At 47.7% G+C, this 16052-nt stretch overlaps 1 protein-coding gene across 4 annotated transcripts in view; it reads right to left on the bottom strand.

The window, feature by feature from the left end:
• Positions 1-16052, bottom strand: part of CEP164 (centrosomal protein 164) — a 264993-nt gene that overhangs the window by 125175 nt on the left and 123766 nt on the right. For all 4 annotated transcript variants that reach the window (XM_063943313.1, XM_063943315.1, XM_063943314.1 and 1 more), the window contains 2 exons: positions 11772-11869; positions 11365-11691 (listed from right to left, as the gene is read on the bottom strand). In XM_063943313.1, the coding sequence (XP_063799383.1) occupies positions 11365-11691; positions 11772-11869 (425 nt within the window). The remainder of the gene's footprint in view (positions 1-11364; positions 11692-11771; positions 11870-16052) is intronic.

Raw genomic sequence — 16052 nt, 5'->3', positions numbered from 1 at the left:
CCTTTCGGCCCAACAAGTACAAAAAGGCGAAGGGTACTCCCGTCTTCGCAGGAAGGGGGAGAGGAAGAGGTAGGAAATCTACAACACCATCAGGCTCGCAGGAGAAGAAGTCAACAACTACTTCTGCCAAAACCACAGCATAACACTGGGGCTCCCCTGCGGGAGTGCGATCGTGTGGGGGCGCGTCTTCTGCTTATCAGCCAGGTCTGGGATCACTCAGATCTGGATCCTTGGATATTACAAATAGTATCCCAAGGTTACAAGTTAGAATTTCAAGACCTTCCCCCATGCCGATTAATGCAAATCAGCCTTGCCAGTTTCTGGTCAGGACAGAACAAAAGTGCTGAATGCAATACAGAAATTAATTCAAGACAAAGTAATTTCTTTTTCATCCACTAGGGGTCACTGGAGTACTCTTGGGATATGGACGGCTTCAGCAGAACAGGGCACTGAATATTTAAATTTAGTAACTATCCTCCCCTCCATATTCCCAGAGTACCTCAGTGTTTTTTCTGTGCTCACAGCACTAACAAGGCTTGTGTGGAGCTCCCACACTTACTTTGAATATTTTATTTTTTTATTTTAATTTTTACTTTTTCTTTTTACAACTTCAGCACATCCCTTCCCAGTTTATAAAAAAAAATGTGGGTCCGGGATAGTGCCTGCTGCACGGAGACAGCGCATGGCGCGTCGGTCCTCACAAAGAGCACCCTCACAGCCACACGCAGCTCACTCCCTGACCTGCAAGAGCTGGACGGAGCTTACAGACCGAAGCCCCATCAAAGCCCTCACTACAGGAGTCAAGGTATGCTGGGGTGACAGGACGGTCAGCGCACGCTGCCGCCCCGCTGTGTGGGGTCCATGTTTAACACCGCCGCCTGCACCCGCACGCATCCGCCGCTAATTACAGGGCGCCCGCCCCAGAGCTCCGTCCGCGCTGTACGGGGCTCAGCGCCCGCCCCAGCCGCTTCGACCGCCGCTGCACAGCCGCTCCGACTAGCGCCGCCAAGAGCCGCTACACGCCGCTCCGGCCCGCCGCACCCCGTTCACACCCGACTTCCGCAGCACGGCCGCTCTCCATAGCGCGCTCACTGCCTCCCTGCAATGACTCCGGATTTCTGGTCCCGCACCCCGGCAACCGCTCCCCGCTGAGACGCAGCGGTACACGGAGCACAGGGGGAGGGGGGAGAAGTCTGCTCACGGGCAGCACTGCTGCAAGGGGGAAAAGCATAGGCTGCATGGCAGGCTGCAATATTACATATGCTGCATGGGTTATATTAATAGGCTGTTAAGCCTATATTAAAGGCAAAGTCAGGTACAAGTTATAATGTCATGTGTTATAACCTACACTGTGATTGTAACTGTAAGCATGGCATGGGGGCCATTTTAACATGCTTCCTGTGTCTTCCTATGATTCCAGAACGTTCCTGTCCTACATCTCTACTCCACCGGATGGCGCAGGGGTGTTAATGGGAATTTTGGATCAGGTTTCATATAGTACTGGCCACGTGCACTGCACTTCAGCCATATATATATTACACACACCTTAGTAACTATTTTACTGAGTCGTGCAAGTGTCTGTCTTTGTATATTGTATTGTCTGTCTGCATAATGAGTAAGGCACCAGAAAAAAAAACTAAAAAGCAGTTTCACTGTAATCATAGAAAAAATAGATACTGGCGCTGGCTGTTAGACCAATAAGAGACAATAATCAGTATAAAATTATCACAAAATTTTAATAAACATAATATATGATAAAATATATAATTTTAAAAATCATTAATTGGATATATCAGATGTAATCATATTATCTTTGTCTGTTCCTGAGTTAGAAACAGAAGATGTTAAACAGTGTTAAACGATGTTGGTTCAGACCAATTGGATCCCACTTATGATGTAAATTATCTGTACACAGTCTTCGGTTAGGACTCCCTCCTTATTAGCTCTGGATTCACTTTAAGATGTAATAATTACCTAGTCCTTATAGATGTAATCCCCAGGATCTCAATTTGGCAGGTGAGAATCCAATTGGCAGCAGGGGAGTATTCCAGGTTGCAAAGGGCTTGGTAGTGTCCAGAAAGGGCAAAGAGTCCAATTGTTACCGGAGATGCCAGGTGGGTCCACAACTGATGGTCACTGTCCTTAGCTCAACGCGTTTCGCTGGTCTAATGGCTGCCAGCTTCCTCAGGAGCATATGTAATCATACTAGTCCCGTTTTTTGGGGACTGTCCCCGCTGTCCCACCTGCGGGCCGCAGTGTCCCGCGGTGGGGGGCAGTTGGGAGTCTTTGTCTCTCGCTGCACTGCTTAGCAGAGCAGCGGTGAATAGACGCTGTGCGCATGCGCACAGCGTCTATTCTCTGAAGACAGAGGGAGAGGGGGCATGCCAGCAGCTCACAGAGCGCTGGGCATGCCCCCTCAGTGACGAACACGGGGTGTGGCTCGCGATCGCTGGCCCTCCCGCGAAGTCACGCCCCCTTTTCCGTAGGTCACGCCCCCTTTTCGAAGCCGCGCGTGTGTCCCTCTTACTGCATGGGCAAAGTTGGGAGGTATGCTGTAATGTCTGTAACAGTGTGTTACCGGATGCTACCACGTGTACAGTATGTTTTGTGAATTCAGCTACAAATACATTTTCCGCTCCGGTTTCAAAGCCGGTTTCATCCCCAGACCCTCCATGGTCTATGTTAGCAAATGTAATTGCTGGGTTGCAATCAAAATTGGCCGCCGCTCGAGGAAGCGGCAAGATCTGAGTCTCGGGTGAGACCGCCAGAACTACTGGAGGGGTCTTAGCCTTGCCAAAAGCCAAGTCCACTTTGGGTAGAAGGGATAAATTTAATTTGTCTTATGATTTACCAGTTTCTGCTATGTTGCATTCTGCCAATTCTATGCCAAACCTCACTGCGCAAGAGGAGGGTGAGGAGGGCGAATTAGACCAGCAGTCAGATAGTGAAGATTTTGACAGCCCAGGCACTGATAATCTCATCAGGGCAGTGCGTCAGTCTCTGAAGTTTACAGAGACTGAGGAGCCTCTGACAAATGATGACGTGGTATTTACTAAACGACACTGATCTCCAATGTGTTTTCCTGTTTCCGAATCTCTTAATAAGATGTTTCTATACCTTGCCAATTTAAGTCTAGTTACCCGTTTCCAGAGTCTGTGACATCTACATTGAAGAATCCGCCAATGGTGGATTCGTCTGTGTCAACACTTACAAAAAAATTATCCATACCAGTACCAACGGCTACTACGCTTAAAGATGCTTCAGACCGTAAAATAGAAGCTATGCTAAAGTCCATGTATATAGCAGCAGGAGTGTTGCTTAGACCTGGGTTGGTTGGCATTTGGGTAACTAAAGCGCTAATGGTATGGATAACAGAACTCGAGTCTGGTCTACATGACGATCACCTTATACTTCTCGCTGATCAAATTTGTGAAGCTGCCGATTATCTATGCACAGCTTCTACTGACGTCTGTCAGCTCAGTTCTCGCCTTTCATCGTCGCTAGTTACGGCACGATGAGCACTCTGGATACGTTCTTGGCAAGCGGAGGCAGAGGTCAAAAGAGGTATAGACACGTTACCTTACGGTGGCGAGAAGTTGTTTGGTCCTGAATTGGACAAATGGAGAGGCCACAGGAGGGAAGTCTGTGTTCCTACCATTGCCTCCAAACGGTACTTCGCCGAAAATACTCTGGCCCGGCGTTCAAGTCCTTTAGACCTCAGCCCTTTCGAGGCCATGTTAGAAGAACGGCCACGCCTGGTACACGAGGTCGAGGACGTGGTTTTCAGTAAACCAACACCAGTCGTATGGACGCTAAGGTCACCGACAAGCCAGTGGCATGATGGGCTCCCAGTCCATCTCGGATCTCCAGTTGTGGGAGCACGCCTTCAGACGTTCCATTTGGCGTGGTTCCAGACATCCACAGATGAGTGGATCCGCAATTTAGTACAAGATAGAGTTCGACTGTCTCCCGCCACTGCGGTTTTTCAAGACAGGACTGCCTGTGTCGGACGACAAGAGGGCGGTTCTGCAAATTGCAATTCAGTCTCTGCTGGATTCAGCAGTTTTGATTCCGGTCCCTGTACACCAACAAGGTCAGGATTATTATTCCAGTCTGTTTGTGGTACCAAAGCCGGATTGCTTGGTCAGGCCAATATTGAACTTAAAGGGCGTCAATCAGTACGTCACTTACTACAGATTCCAGATGGAATCTCTGCGGTCAGCAATTGCAGGTTTAGAGCTACAGGAATTCATGATTGCGCTGGATCTCAAGGATGCGTACTTACACATTCCGATTTGGCCACCTCATCAGAGGTTCTTGCGTTTTGCGATACGGCAGGACCACTACCAGTTTCAGGCTCTACCGTTTGGCCTCTCGTCAGCGCCTCGGGTAGTCACCAAAGTGATGTCTGTGATGATAGCTCATCTCAGATCCCTGGGAGTGATATTAGTTCCGTACTTGGACGATCTGCTCATCAAAGCTCCGTCTCAACAGATGCTCCTCCAACATGATTTGCTAACGTACAATGTACTAGTTCAGCACGGTTGGATTGTCAACTTCAAGAAATGACATATAATTCCGTCTCAACGAGTTCAATTCCTAGGTATGATTCTCGATACGGTAAATCAAAGAATTTACATACCAGAACAGAAAGTACAGATTATTCGTCATCTAGTACAATTAGTGCTCAAGCCACGCACAGTCTCGGTACATTTGTGCATTCGCCTGTTAGGCACAATGGGGGCAGCTTTCGAAGTGCTTCAGTTCGGAATATTTCACTCACGTCCTTTTCAACTGGATGTGTCGTACAGTGGTCGGGCTCTCATCTGCAGATTCACCAGAGGGTGAGGTGGTCTCCACGGGCCAGAGTAACGCTACTCTGGTGGCTCAAAGTACACAATCTAACCGCAGGAAAACGGTTCGGCGTCTGGAATTGGATAATTCTAATGACAGACGCGAGTCTCAGAGGTTGGGGAGCTGTAGTTCAAAATGGTCAGCTTCAGGGTCTCTGGGCGGATCACGAAAGATTGCTGTCTATAAATGTCCTGGAACTCCGGGCAATTTACAATGCGCTACGACAAGCAGTGCACATGCTCCGGTCTCAGACTGTCCATGTGCAGTCAGACAACGCGACGGCAGTCGCGTACATAAACAAACGAGGAACGAGAAGCCGCATGGCCCTGCGGGAGTAGGTCGAATCCTCAATTGGGCCGAGGATCACAAAGTGATATTGTCGGCAGTGTTCATTCCGGGAGTGGACAACTGGGAGGCGGATTATCTCAGCCGTCGGGATTTTCATCCAAGAGAATGGGCATTAAATCCAGAAGTGTTTCACATGTTGGTCCAGAGGTGGGGTTACCCACAAGTGGATCTGATGGCATTGCGCCACAATCACCAAACGCCCCAGTATGTGTCCAGAACGCGAGATCCAAAGGCAGTGGCAGTGGATGCTCTCACAATCGCGTGGCCGTACAGCCTTGTGTATCTGTTTCCACCGTTTCCACTGCTCCTTCTGGTGCTAAAACGGATCAAAAGTCATACTAGTGGCGCCTCATTGGCCTCGGAGAGTTTGGTTCTCGGATCTCCGCGGACTACTCACAGACTATCCTTGCCCGCTCCCGCTACGTCCGGACCTGTTACAACAGGGTCCATTCCTTTACCCCGATATAGCGCGGCTGAGTTTGACAGGGTGGATGTTGAGACCGCCCTCTTAAGAAGAGAGGGCATTCCAGAATCAGTTATACCAACCATGTTACGTGCTAGGAAGCCAGTTACAGCACCTCATTATTACAGAATTTGGCGTGCCTATATAGGTTAGTGTGAAGCTCGGAAGTTTCAGACATCATCTTTCAAGTTATTTCTACAAACGGGGTTACATGGAGGACTGCGTTTATCTACACTAAAGGTGCAGGTATCTGCTTTGTCAATTTACTTTCAAAGACGATTGGCTCTATTGCCGTCTGTAGACACCTTTCTGTAAGGTGTCCTCAGAGTACAGCCTCCATTCATTCCACCTACAGCGCCATGGGACTTGAATCTGGTTTGAGATTTCTTACAGTCTTCATATTTTGAACCCTTACAACAAGTGGATATTAAGTTTCTCACTTGAAAAACCATTTTTCTCCTAGCCTTAGCTTCGGCAAGGCGTGTTTCAGATTTGGGTGCCTTGTCATGCAAGCCACCGTATTTGGTGTTTCATGATGACAGAGCGGAACTTCGGACGAATCCCGCTTTCTTACCAAAGGTAGTGTCATCTTTTCACATCAATCAACCAATAGTAGTTCCTGTGTTAACAGGAGAGTCTGGAACTTTGGATGTGGTACGCGCACTACGCATTTATGTATCCCGAACGTCTACAGTTCGGAAGACGGATACGTTGTTTGTTCTCTATGATGCTTCCAAGATGGGTTGGCCAGCTTCTAAGCAGACCTTATCCAGATGGATTAAACTGACCATACGTCAGGCTTCCCTTCATGCTAGGTTATGCCACCTACATCAGTAACAGCTCATTCCACACGTTCTGTGGGAACTTCATGGGCAGCTGGTCGTGGGGCTGATCGTGGGGCTTCTACAACGCAGCTTTGCCGTGTGGCTACATGGTCATCAGTGCACACGTTTGTGCGCTTTTACAAGTTTGATACGTTTGCGGCATCAGCATCTAGCTTTGGCCGCCTAGTGTTACAGGTGCCAAACAGCTCTCCCGCCCACGGGGGAAGCTTTGGTACGTCCCAAGAGTACTCCAGGGACCCCTAGTGGATGAAAAAGAAAATATGATTTTGGTACTTACCAGGTAAATCCTTTTCTTTGAATCCATAAGGGGCACTGGACGCCCACCCAGAGCAGTTTTACCTGGTTTGTGGTAAGTTCAGGGGATCTTATGGTAACACACTCTCACCGACTGGTTCAAATATTCTAGTTCTATCGGTTATGGTGTCAACTGTTTAGTTGTCAGTAACGTTGTGTCAACTTTATTGTTGTGCGTTATGTTATATGTAATTCTCCATTGTCAAACTCTCTATCGCTCCTGTTCGGCTCAGTAAAAAACACTGAGGTACTCTGGGAATATGGAGGGGAGGAGAGTTACTAAATTTAAATATTCAGTGCCCTGTTCTGCTAAAGCCGTCCATATCCCAAGAGTACTCCAGTGCCCCCTATGGATTCAAAGAAAAGGATTTACCTGGTAAGTACCCAAATCCTATTTTCCTTGGTTCCTGCCGAACAACAGAGCAAGGGATATTATTCAAGCCTGTTCGTAGTGCCAAAGCGGGATGTCTCGGTCAGGCCGATTTTAAACCTAAAAACTCTGAATCTTTATTTGAAAAGATTCAAATGAAAGATGGAGTCCCTGAGAGCGGTGATCTCCAGCTTGGAGGGAAAGGAATTCCTGGTGTCGGTGGACATAAAGGATGCTTATTTGCATGTTCCCATTTTTCCTCCGCATCAAGCATACCTGAGGTTTGCGGTTCAAGACGTTACCTTTTGGACTCTCCACGGCTCTGAGAATATTCACCAAGGTAATGGCGGAGATGATGGTCCTACTTCGCAAGGAAGGAGTCAACATAATTCCTTACTTGGACGATCTCCTCATAAAGGCGAGATCGAGGGAAAAGTTAGTCCAGGACATAACACTATCCCTGACGGTGCTGCAACAGCACGGTTGGATCATCAACTTCCAAAAATCACATTTGGAACCGACATTGAGGTTATCATTTCTGGGAATGATACTGGACACCGAAGAACAGAGAGTATTTCTACCGGCGGAAAAGGCTCAGGAGATCCAGAGCATGGTCAGACAGATTTTGAGACCAAAATGTGAATCCATTCATCAGTGCATTCGCCTGCTGGGGATGATGGTAGCGGCTTACGAGGCTCTACAATATGGCCGATTCCATGCCAGGGTTTTCCAGTGGGACCTACTGGACAAGTGGTCCGGATCGCATCTGCCCATGCATCATCGGATAACCTTGTCAGCAAAAGCCAGAATTTCGCCTGGATTCTGGTGACAAGGTTGGGGAGCAGTCACGCAAGGGGAAAGCTTCCAAGGAAGATGGTCAAGTCAAGAAGTACTCCTTCACATAAACATTCTGGAATTGAGAGCTGTGTACAACAGCCTTCATCAAGCGGCGCACCTTCTACAAGGCCGTCCCGTACAGATCCAGTGAGACAATGTAACGGCAGTGGCTTACATAAACCGTCAAGGCGGAACAAAAAGCAGAGCAGCAATGGCAGAGGTGACAAAAATACTCCTCTGGGCAAAGAGACATGCAAAAGCTCTGTCGGCAATTTTCATTCCGGGAGTGGACAACTGGGAAGCAGACTTCCTCAGCAGACACGATCTCCATCCAGGAGAATGGAGCTTCCACCCAGAGGTCTTTGCGGAGGTAGCAAGTCATTGGGGCATTCCTCAAGTAGATATGATGGCATCACGTCTCAACAAGAAGCTTCAGAAATATTGTTACAGGTCGAGAGACCCACAAGCAATAGCAGTGGATGCTCTGGTAACCCAGTGGGTGTTCCAGTCAGTGTATCTGTTCCCTTCACCTCCGCTAATACCAAAAGTTCTCAAGATCATCAGAAGAACAAGGGTTCGAGCAATTCTCATTGCTTCAGACTGGCCAAGGAGGGCTTGGTATCCAGATCTTCAGGAGTTACTACTGGAAGATCCTCGGCCTCTTCCTCTTCACGAGGACTTGCTTCAGCAGGGGCCGTTAGTTTATCAAGACTTACCGCGGCTGCGTAGACGGCATGGCTGTTGAGCGCCAGATCCTAGCCCATAAGGGTATTCCCAATGAAGTAATTCCCACATTTATTCTGGCCAGGAAAGGGGTAACGTCCAAACATTACCATCGTATTTGGAGAAAATACGTATCTTGGTGCGAATCCAAGAAGTTTCCTGCGGTGAAGTTTAAATTAGGACGTCTTCTCCTATTTCTACAGGCGGGTGTGGATGCTGGCTTGAGATTGGGGTCCATCAGGGTCCAAATTTCTGCTTTGTCCGTTTTCTTTCAGAAGCAGTTGGCTTCCCTTCCTGAGGTCCAGACGTTCGTGAAAGGGGTTCTGCGCATCCAACCTCCCTTTGTGCCTCCTGCGGCGCCATGGGATCTTAATGTGGTGTTGCAGTTCCTTAAATCGGATTGGTTTGAGCCTCTGCAAGAGGTGGAGCTGTAGTTTCTCACGTGGAAAGTGGTCATGCTGTTGGCCTTGGCCTCAGGCAGACGAGTGTCTGAATTAGGGGCTCTGTCACACAAGAGTCCTTATTTGATTTATCATGAAGATAGGGCTGAACTCAGAACGCGTCAGCACTTTCTCCCGAAGTTTGTGTCGTCTTTCCATATCAACCAACCTGTGGTGATGCCAGTGGCTTCTGACACCTCAGCCGTTTCAAAGTCCTTGGATGTTGTCAGAGCATTAAGGACTTATGTTGCTAGAACGGCTCGGATTAGGAAAACAGAATCTTTGTTTGTCCTCTATGACCCCAACAAAATTGGGGGTCCTGCTTCTAAGCAGACTATTGCGCGCTGGATCAGAGGTACCATTCAGCACGCTCATTCCACGGCAGGATTGCCACTATCAATTTCGGTAAAAGCACATTCTACTAGGAAAGTGGGCTCGTCCTGGGCGGCTGCCCGGGGTGTCTCGGCATTACAAATCTGCCGAGCTGCTACTTGGTCAGGTGCAAACATGTTTGCTAAGTTTTACAAGTTTGACACCTTGGCTGCTGACGACCTTAAATATGGTCAGTTAGTTCTGCAGGATAATTAGCACTTTCCCGTCCGTACTGGGAGCTTTGGTACATCCCCATGGTACTAAAATGGACCCCAGCATCCTCTAGGATGTAAAAGATAATAGAATTTTAATAACCTACCGGTAAATCCTTTTCTCGTAGTCCGTAGAGGATGCTGGGCGCCCGCCCAGTGCTCATTTTTCCTGCTGAATTACGTTTATCTTGTTGCACGGTTTTTCATGTGTTAAAGGGTTAACAGCTGTTGCATTATGCATGCTCGTTGGCATGGGTTTTGTTAAAGGCCATGTTAGCAGGCATGTTTGGTATATGGTGTGAGCTGTTGTGAATAAATTCCTCTCTCGTGAATGTCCGTCTCCTCGGGCACAGTTCCTATACTGAGGTCTGGAAGAGGGGCATAGAGGAAGGAGCCAGTTCACACTGTTAAAAAGTCTTAAAGTGCCGAAGGCTCTTGCGAAACAGTCTATACCCCAAGGTACTAAAATGGACACCAGCATACTCTACGGACTACGAGAAAAGGATTTACCAGTAGGTTATTAAAATCCTATTTTTTCTAACAGTAATTTTATTTTCTAAAAAAGTTCATGGATAATATACACATGGAAATCAATGGTTAAAAATGAACATGGGGTCATATGTACGCTATAACTGATAAACCTAATACCGGTATACAAACATTTAGACAACATATAACATAGAAGGAATATGTGAGGTTGAAAGTGAAATTAGAGATGATGTTCAATAGTTTTTGCAAATTTTAGTGATGGTTGCAAGCCTCCTCTGGGTTAAGAATACGCTTTAGTGGCGTTTTACTTCTTACCCCTTAGTGAATATGTTGGGGGAATTTTTCTTTCCTCAAGATCTTTCTTCAAACCGTGGAAGTAAACCCAATAGATGTGTGATTTCAATGGTTCAAAGCCCAAATATGTGCTGATCTTTGAAGTAAATGATAGAAAGTACCTTAGTTTTTCAAAGATGAGGTGTCTGCCACCAGACAATTCAACTCCTGTATCAACATGTTTCACCCCTGGCATGGGGCTTCCTCAGGATCAATGGAGTATCCCCACGCCAGGGGTGAAATGCATTGATACAGGAGAACAGCACATATTTGGACTCTGAACCATTGAAATCACACATCTATTGGGTTTACAATATTCAAGTATGTTCTAAAAACAAAACAAAAAAAAACAAACACCCGGTGTGGCCAATAGTACCCCCTTGCGCGTCTTCGGTGTGCTGCAGGAAAGTGGGGGTGGCCATGGGCAAAGGGGCGTGGCCTCGCAGGAGTCCCCCGCTGCAGTCTCAGAGCGGACGTGGACTAGCGGGAAGCCCCACCTCCCAGTTCCATCACTCCGGGGGTTGTGTCCAGCATCCCGGGAGATACTGGGCTACCCCCAGAGACTTGCGCCTGCAATGCCGGCTTCTCCTCAGTGACAGGAGCTGGGTGCTGCAGGGCAATCAATCACTGCAGAACACGGCTCCTGTCACTGCGAAGGAGCCGACATTTTGGTCTCAACCCCTCCAAGGGTGACAACCAGGAGCGGCCCGCACCCTTGTGACACCTGTGCACATTAGTCCATCTGATACAGGTATTCAACACTGAAATATCAACACTGAAATACCTGAGGTTACTATCCTGGTATTGTTGTGGGTTAGGTATCTCCTCCTCTTTCTTCCATAGGTCTTCTGTCAATTCCTGCAGTTTATGTTTTTGGTCCTCCTTTAGTGCACTCATATCCCGCTCCACCATCATTTCAGACGTGTCATTTGAAGGTTTAAAAGATATATCTGTGAGTTTCTGTGGCTGTTCAGTTTCTAGGCTGGACACCTTACCTGAATTATACAATAACTGGCTGTTCTGTTTGTATAATTCTGTTGATTTAAACAGTTCTTTAGCAGCTGTAGGTTCCACAGTAGAGTTTACAGTTTTTGTGTCTGGATGAATTTGACTGCAAAAAACAACACATTTTATTTAAAACAATAGTCAAAATAGATGTACAAATTTCCATGGCCTTTGACTTAAACCCACCTCTCTGTAGTCTCCAATGGACCTTTCACCAGATCTACATCATCTTCTTCACTCACTTCCTCTTCAATATCTTCATCAATCTCCTTCTCTATTGCTTCCTTCAATAAAAACAAATATGAAGAATGATCCCATTATAGACCAAAAGTCTAAAAAAAATAAGATTTTACTCACCGGTAAATCTATTTCTCGTAGTCCGTAGTGGATGCTGGGAACTCCGAAAGGACCATGGGGAATAGCGGCTCCGCAGGAGACTGGGCACAACTAAAGAAAGCTTTAGGTCACCTGGTGTGCACTGGCTCCTCCCACTATGACCCTCCTCCAAGCCTCAGTTAGGACACTGTGCCCGGACGAGCTGACATAATAAGGAAGGATTTTGAATCCCGGGTAAGACTCATACCAGCCACACCAATCACACCGTATAACTCGTGATACTATACCCAGTTAACAGTATGAAATACAACTGAGCCTCTCAACAGATGGCTCAACAAAAACCCTTTAGTTAACAATAACTATGTACAAGTATTGCCGACAATCCGCACTTGGGATGGGCGCCCAGCATCCACTACGGACTACGAGAAATAGATTTACCGGTGAGTAAATTCTTATTTTCTCTGACGTCCTAGTGGATGCTGGGAACTCCGAAAGGACCATGGGGATTATACCAAAGCTCCCAAACGGGCGGGAGAGTGCGGATGACTGCAGCACCGAATGAGAGAACTCAAGGTCCTCCTCTGCCAGGGTATCAAATTTGTAGAATTTTGCAAACGTGTTTGCCCCTGACCAAGTAACAGCTCGGCAAAGTTGTAAAGCCGAGACCCCTCGGGCAGCCGCCCAAGATGAGCCCACCTTCCCTGTGGAATGGGCTTTCACTGATTTAGGATGCGGCAGTCCAGCCGCAGAATGCGCCTGCTGAATCGTGTCACAGATCCAGCGAGCGATAGTCTGCTTAGAAGCAGGAGCACCCAGCCTGTTGGGTGCATACAGGATAAATAGCAAGTCAATTTTCCTGACTCTAGCCTTCCTGGAAACATAATTTTTCAAGGCCCTGACTACGTCCAGTAACTTGGAATCCTCCAAGTCCCTAGTAGCCGCAGGCACCACAATAGGTTGGTTCAAGTGAAAAGCCGATACCACCTTAGGGAGAAACTGGGGACGAGTCCTCAATTCTGCCCTATCCATATGGAAAATCAGATAAGGACTTTTATATGACAAAGCCGCCAATTCTGATACACGCCTGGCCGAAGCCAAGGCCAATAACATGACCACTGTCCGCGTGAGATATTTTAGATCCACGGTTTTTAGTGGTTCAAACCAATGTGATTTTAAGAAACTCAACACCACGTTGAGATCCCAAAATGCCACTGGAGGCACAACCGGGGGCTGAATATGCAGCACTCCTTTTACAATGTCTGAATTTCAGGTACTGAAGCTAATTCTTTCTGGAAGAAAATCGACAGAGCCGAGATCTGTATCTTAATGGAGCCTAATTTTAGGCCCATAGACACTCCTGCTTGTAGGAAATGCAGAAATCGACCTAGTTGAAATTCCTCTGTTGGGGCCTTTTTTGGCCTCACACCAAGCAACATATTTCCGCCATATGCGGTGATAATGTTTTGCAGTTACATCTTTCCTGGCTTGAATCAGCGTAGGAATGACTTCCTCCGGAATGCCCTTTTCCTTTAGGATCCGGCGTTCAACCGCCATGCCATCAAAACGTAGCCGCGGTAAGTCTTGGAACAGACAGGGCCCCTGCTGCAGCAGGTCCTGTCTGAGCGGCAGAGGCCATGGGTCCTCTGATATAATTTCTTGAAGTTCTGGGTACCAGGCTCTTCTTGGCCAATCCGGAACCACGAGTATCGTTCTTACTCCTCGCCTTCTTATTATTCTCAGTACCTTTGGTATGAGAGGCAGAGGGGGGAACACATAAACCGACTGGTACACCCACGGTGTTACCAGAGCATCCACAGCTATCGCCTGAAGGTCCCTTGACCTGGCGCAATATCTTTTATAGCTTTTTGTTGAGGCGGGACGCCTTCATATCCACCTGTGGCCTTTCCCAATGGTGTACAATCCTTTGGAAGACTTCTGGATGAAGTCCCCACTCTCTCGGGTGGAAGTCGTGTCTGCTGAGAAGATCTGCTTCCCAGTTGTCCACTCCGGGAATAAACACTGCTGACAGTGCTAACACATGATTTTCCGCCCATCGGAGAATCCTTATGGCTTCTGCCATCGCCATCCTGCTTCTTGTGCCGCCCTGTTGGTTTACATGGGCGACTGCCGTGATCTGATTGGATCAGGACCGGCTGGTTTTGAAGCAGAGGCCTTGCCTGACTCAGGGCATTGTAAATGGCCCTCAGTTCCAGAATATTTATGTAGGGAAGTCACCTGACTTGACCAAAGTCCCTGGAAGTTTCTTCCCTGTGTGACTGCCCCCCAGCCTCAAAGGCTGGCATCCATGGTCACTAGGACCTAGTCCTGTATGTCGAACCTGCGGCCCTCTTGAAGATGGGAACTCTGCAGCCACTACAGTAGAGATACCCTGGTCCTTGGAGACAGGGTTATCAGCCGATGCATCTGAAGATGTGATCCGAACCACTTGTCTAACAGGTCCCACTGAAAAGTTCTTGCATGGAACCTGCCGAATGGGATTGCTTCGTAGGAAGCTATCATTTTTCCCAGGACTCACGTGCAATGATGCACCGATAACTGTTTTGGCTTCAGGAGGTCTCTGACTAGAGATGACAGCTCCTTGGCTTTCTCCTCCGGGAGAAACACTTATTTCTGGTCTGTGTCCAGAACCATCCCCAGGAACAGTAGACGTGTCGTAGGAACCAGCTGTGACTTTGGACTGTTTAGAATCCAACCGTGCTGTTGTAGCACTTTCCAAAATAGTGCTACCCCGACTAGCAACTGCTCCTTGGACCTCGCCCTTATAAGGAGATTGTCCAAGTACGGGATAATTAAAACTCCCCTTTTTCGAAGGAGTATCATCATTCCGGCCATTACCTTGGTAACACCCTCGGTGCCATGTACAGTCCAAACGGCAGAGTCTGGACTTGGTAATGGTAATCCTGTACCACAAATCTGAGGTACTCCTGGCGAGGATAGTAAATGGGGACATGCAGGTAAGCATCCTTGATGTCCCGGGATACCATGTAATCCCCCTCGTCCAGGCTTGAAATAACCGCCCTAAACGATTCCATCTTGAACTTGAATTTTTTTATGTATGTGTTCAAGGATTTTAAATATAAAAAAGGGTCACACCGAACCATGCGGTTTCGGTACCCCAAACCGTGTGGAATAGTAACCCCGTCCTTGTTGAAGTAGGGGCACCTTAAGTATTACCTGCTGGGAATACAGCTTATTAATTGCCTCTAGCACAGCCTCCCTGCCTGAGGGAGTTGTCGGAAAGGCATATTTGAGGAAACGGCGGGGGGAAGACATCTCGAATTCCAGCTTGTACCCCTGAAATACTACTTGAATGAAACAGGGATCCACCTGTGAGCGAGCCCACTGATCGCTGAAATTTTTGAGACGGCCCCCCACCGTACCTGGCTACACCTGTGGAGCCCCCGCGTCATGCTGTGGACTCAGAGGAAGCGAGAGAAGAATTATGATTCTGGGAACAGGCTGACTGGTGCAGCTTTTTCCCTCTTCCCTTGTCTCTGTACAGAAAGGAAGCGCCTTTGACCCGCTTGCTTTTCTGAAGCCGAAAGGACTGTACCTGATAATACAGTGCTTTCTTAGTCTGTGAGGAAAACTGAGGTAAAAATATCTCTTCCCAGCTGTTGCTGCGGATACGAGGTCCCAGAGACCATCCCCAAATAATTCCTCACCCTTATAAGGCAGAATCTCTATGCGCCTTTTAAAGTCAGCATCACCTGTCCAGTGACAGGTCTCTAATACCCTCCTGACAGAATGGACATTACATTCATTTTGGATGCCAGCCGGCAAAATATCCCTCTGTGCATCCCTCATATATAAGACAACGTCTTTAATATGTTCTCATGTTAGCAAACTAGTATGTTTGACAGGGTCACCGACCACGCTGCAGCAGCACGCTCTGCAGGTTTCAGTCTAGTACCTGAGTGTGTAAATACAGACTTCAGGATAGCCTCCTGCTTTTTATCAACAGGTACCTTCAAAGTGGCCGTTCCTAAAACGGCAGTGCCACCTATTTTGACAACCGTGTGAGCGCCTTATCCACCCTAGGGGATATCTCCCAGCGTAACTTATCCTCTGGCGGGAAAAGGTACGCCATCAGTAACTTTTTAGAAATTA

The sequence above is a fragment of the Pseudophryne corroboree genome, chromosome 10, assembly GCF_028390025.1.
Source record: "Pseudophryne corroboree isolate aPseCor3 chromosome 10, aPseCor3.hap2, whole genome shotgun sequence".
NCBI lineage: Eukaryota > Metazoa > Chordata > Amphibia > Anura > Myobatrachidae > Pseudophryne > Pseudophryne corroboree.
Note: the sequence above shows the minus strand (reverse complement) of the source record. Positions and strands in the feature narration are given on the sequence as shown.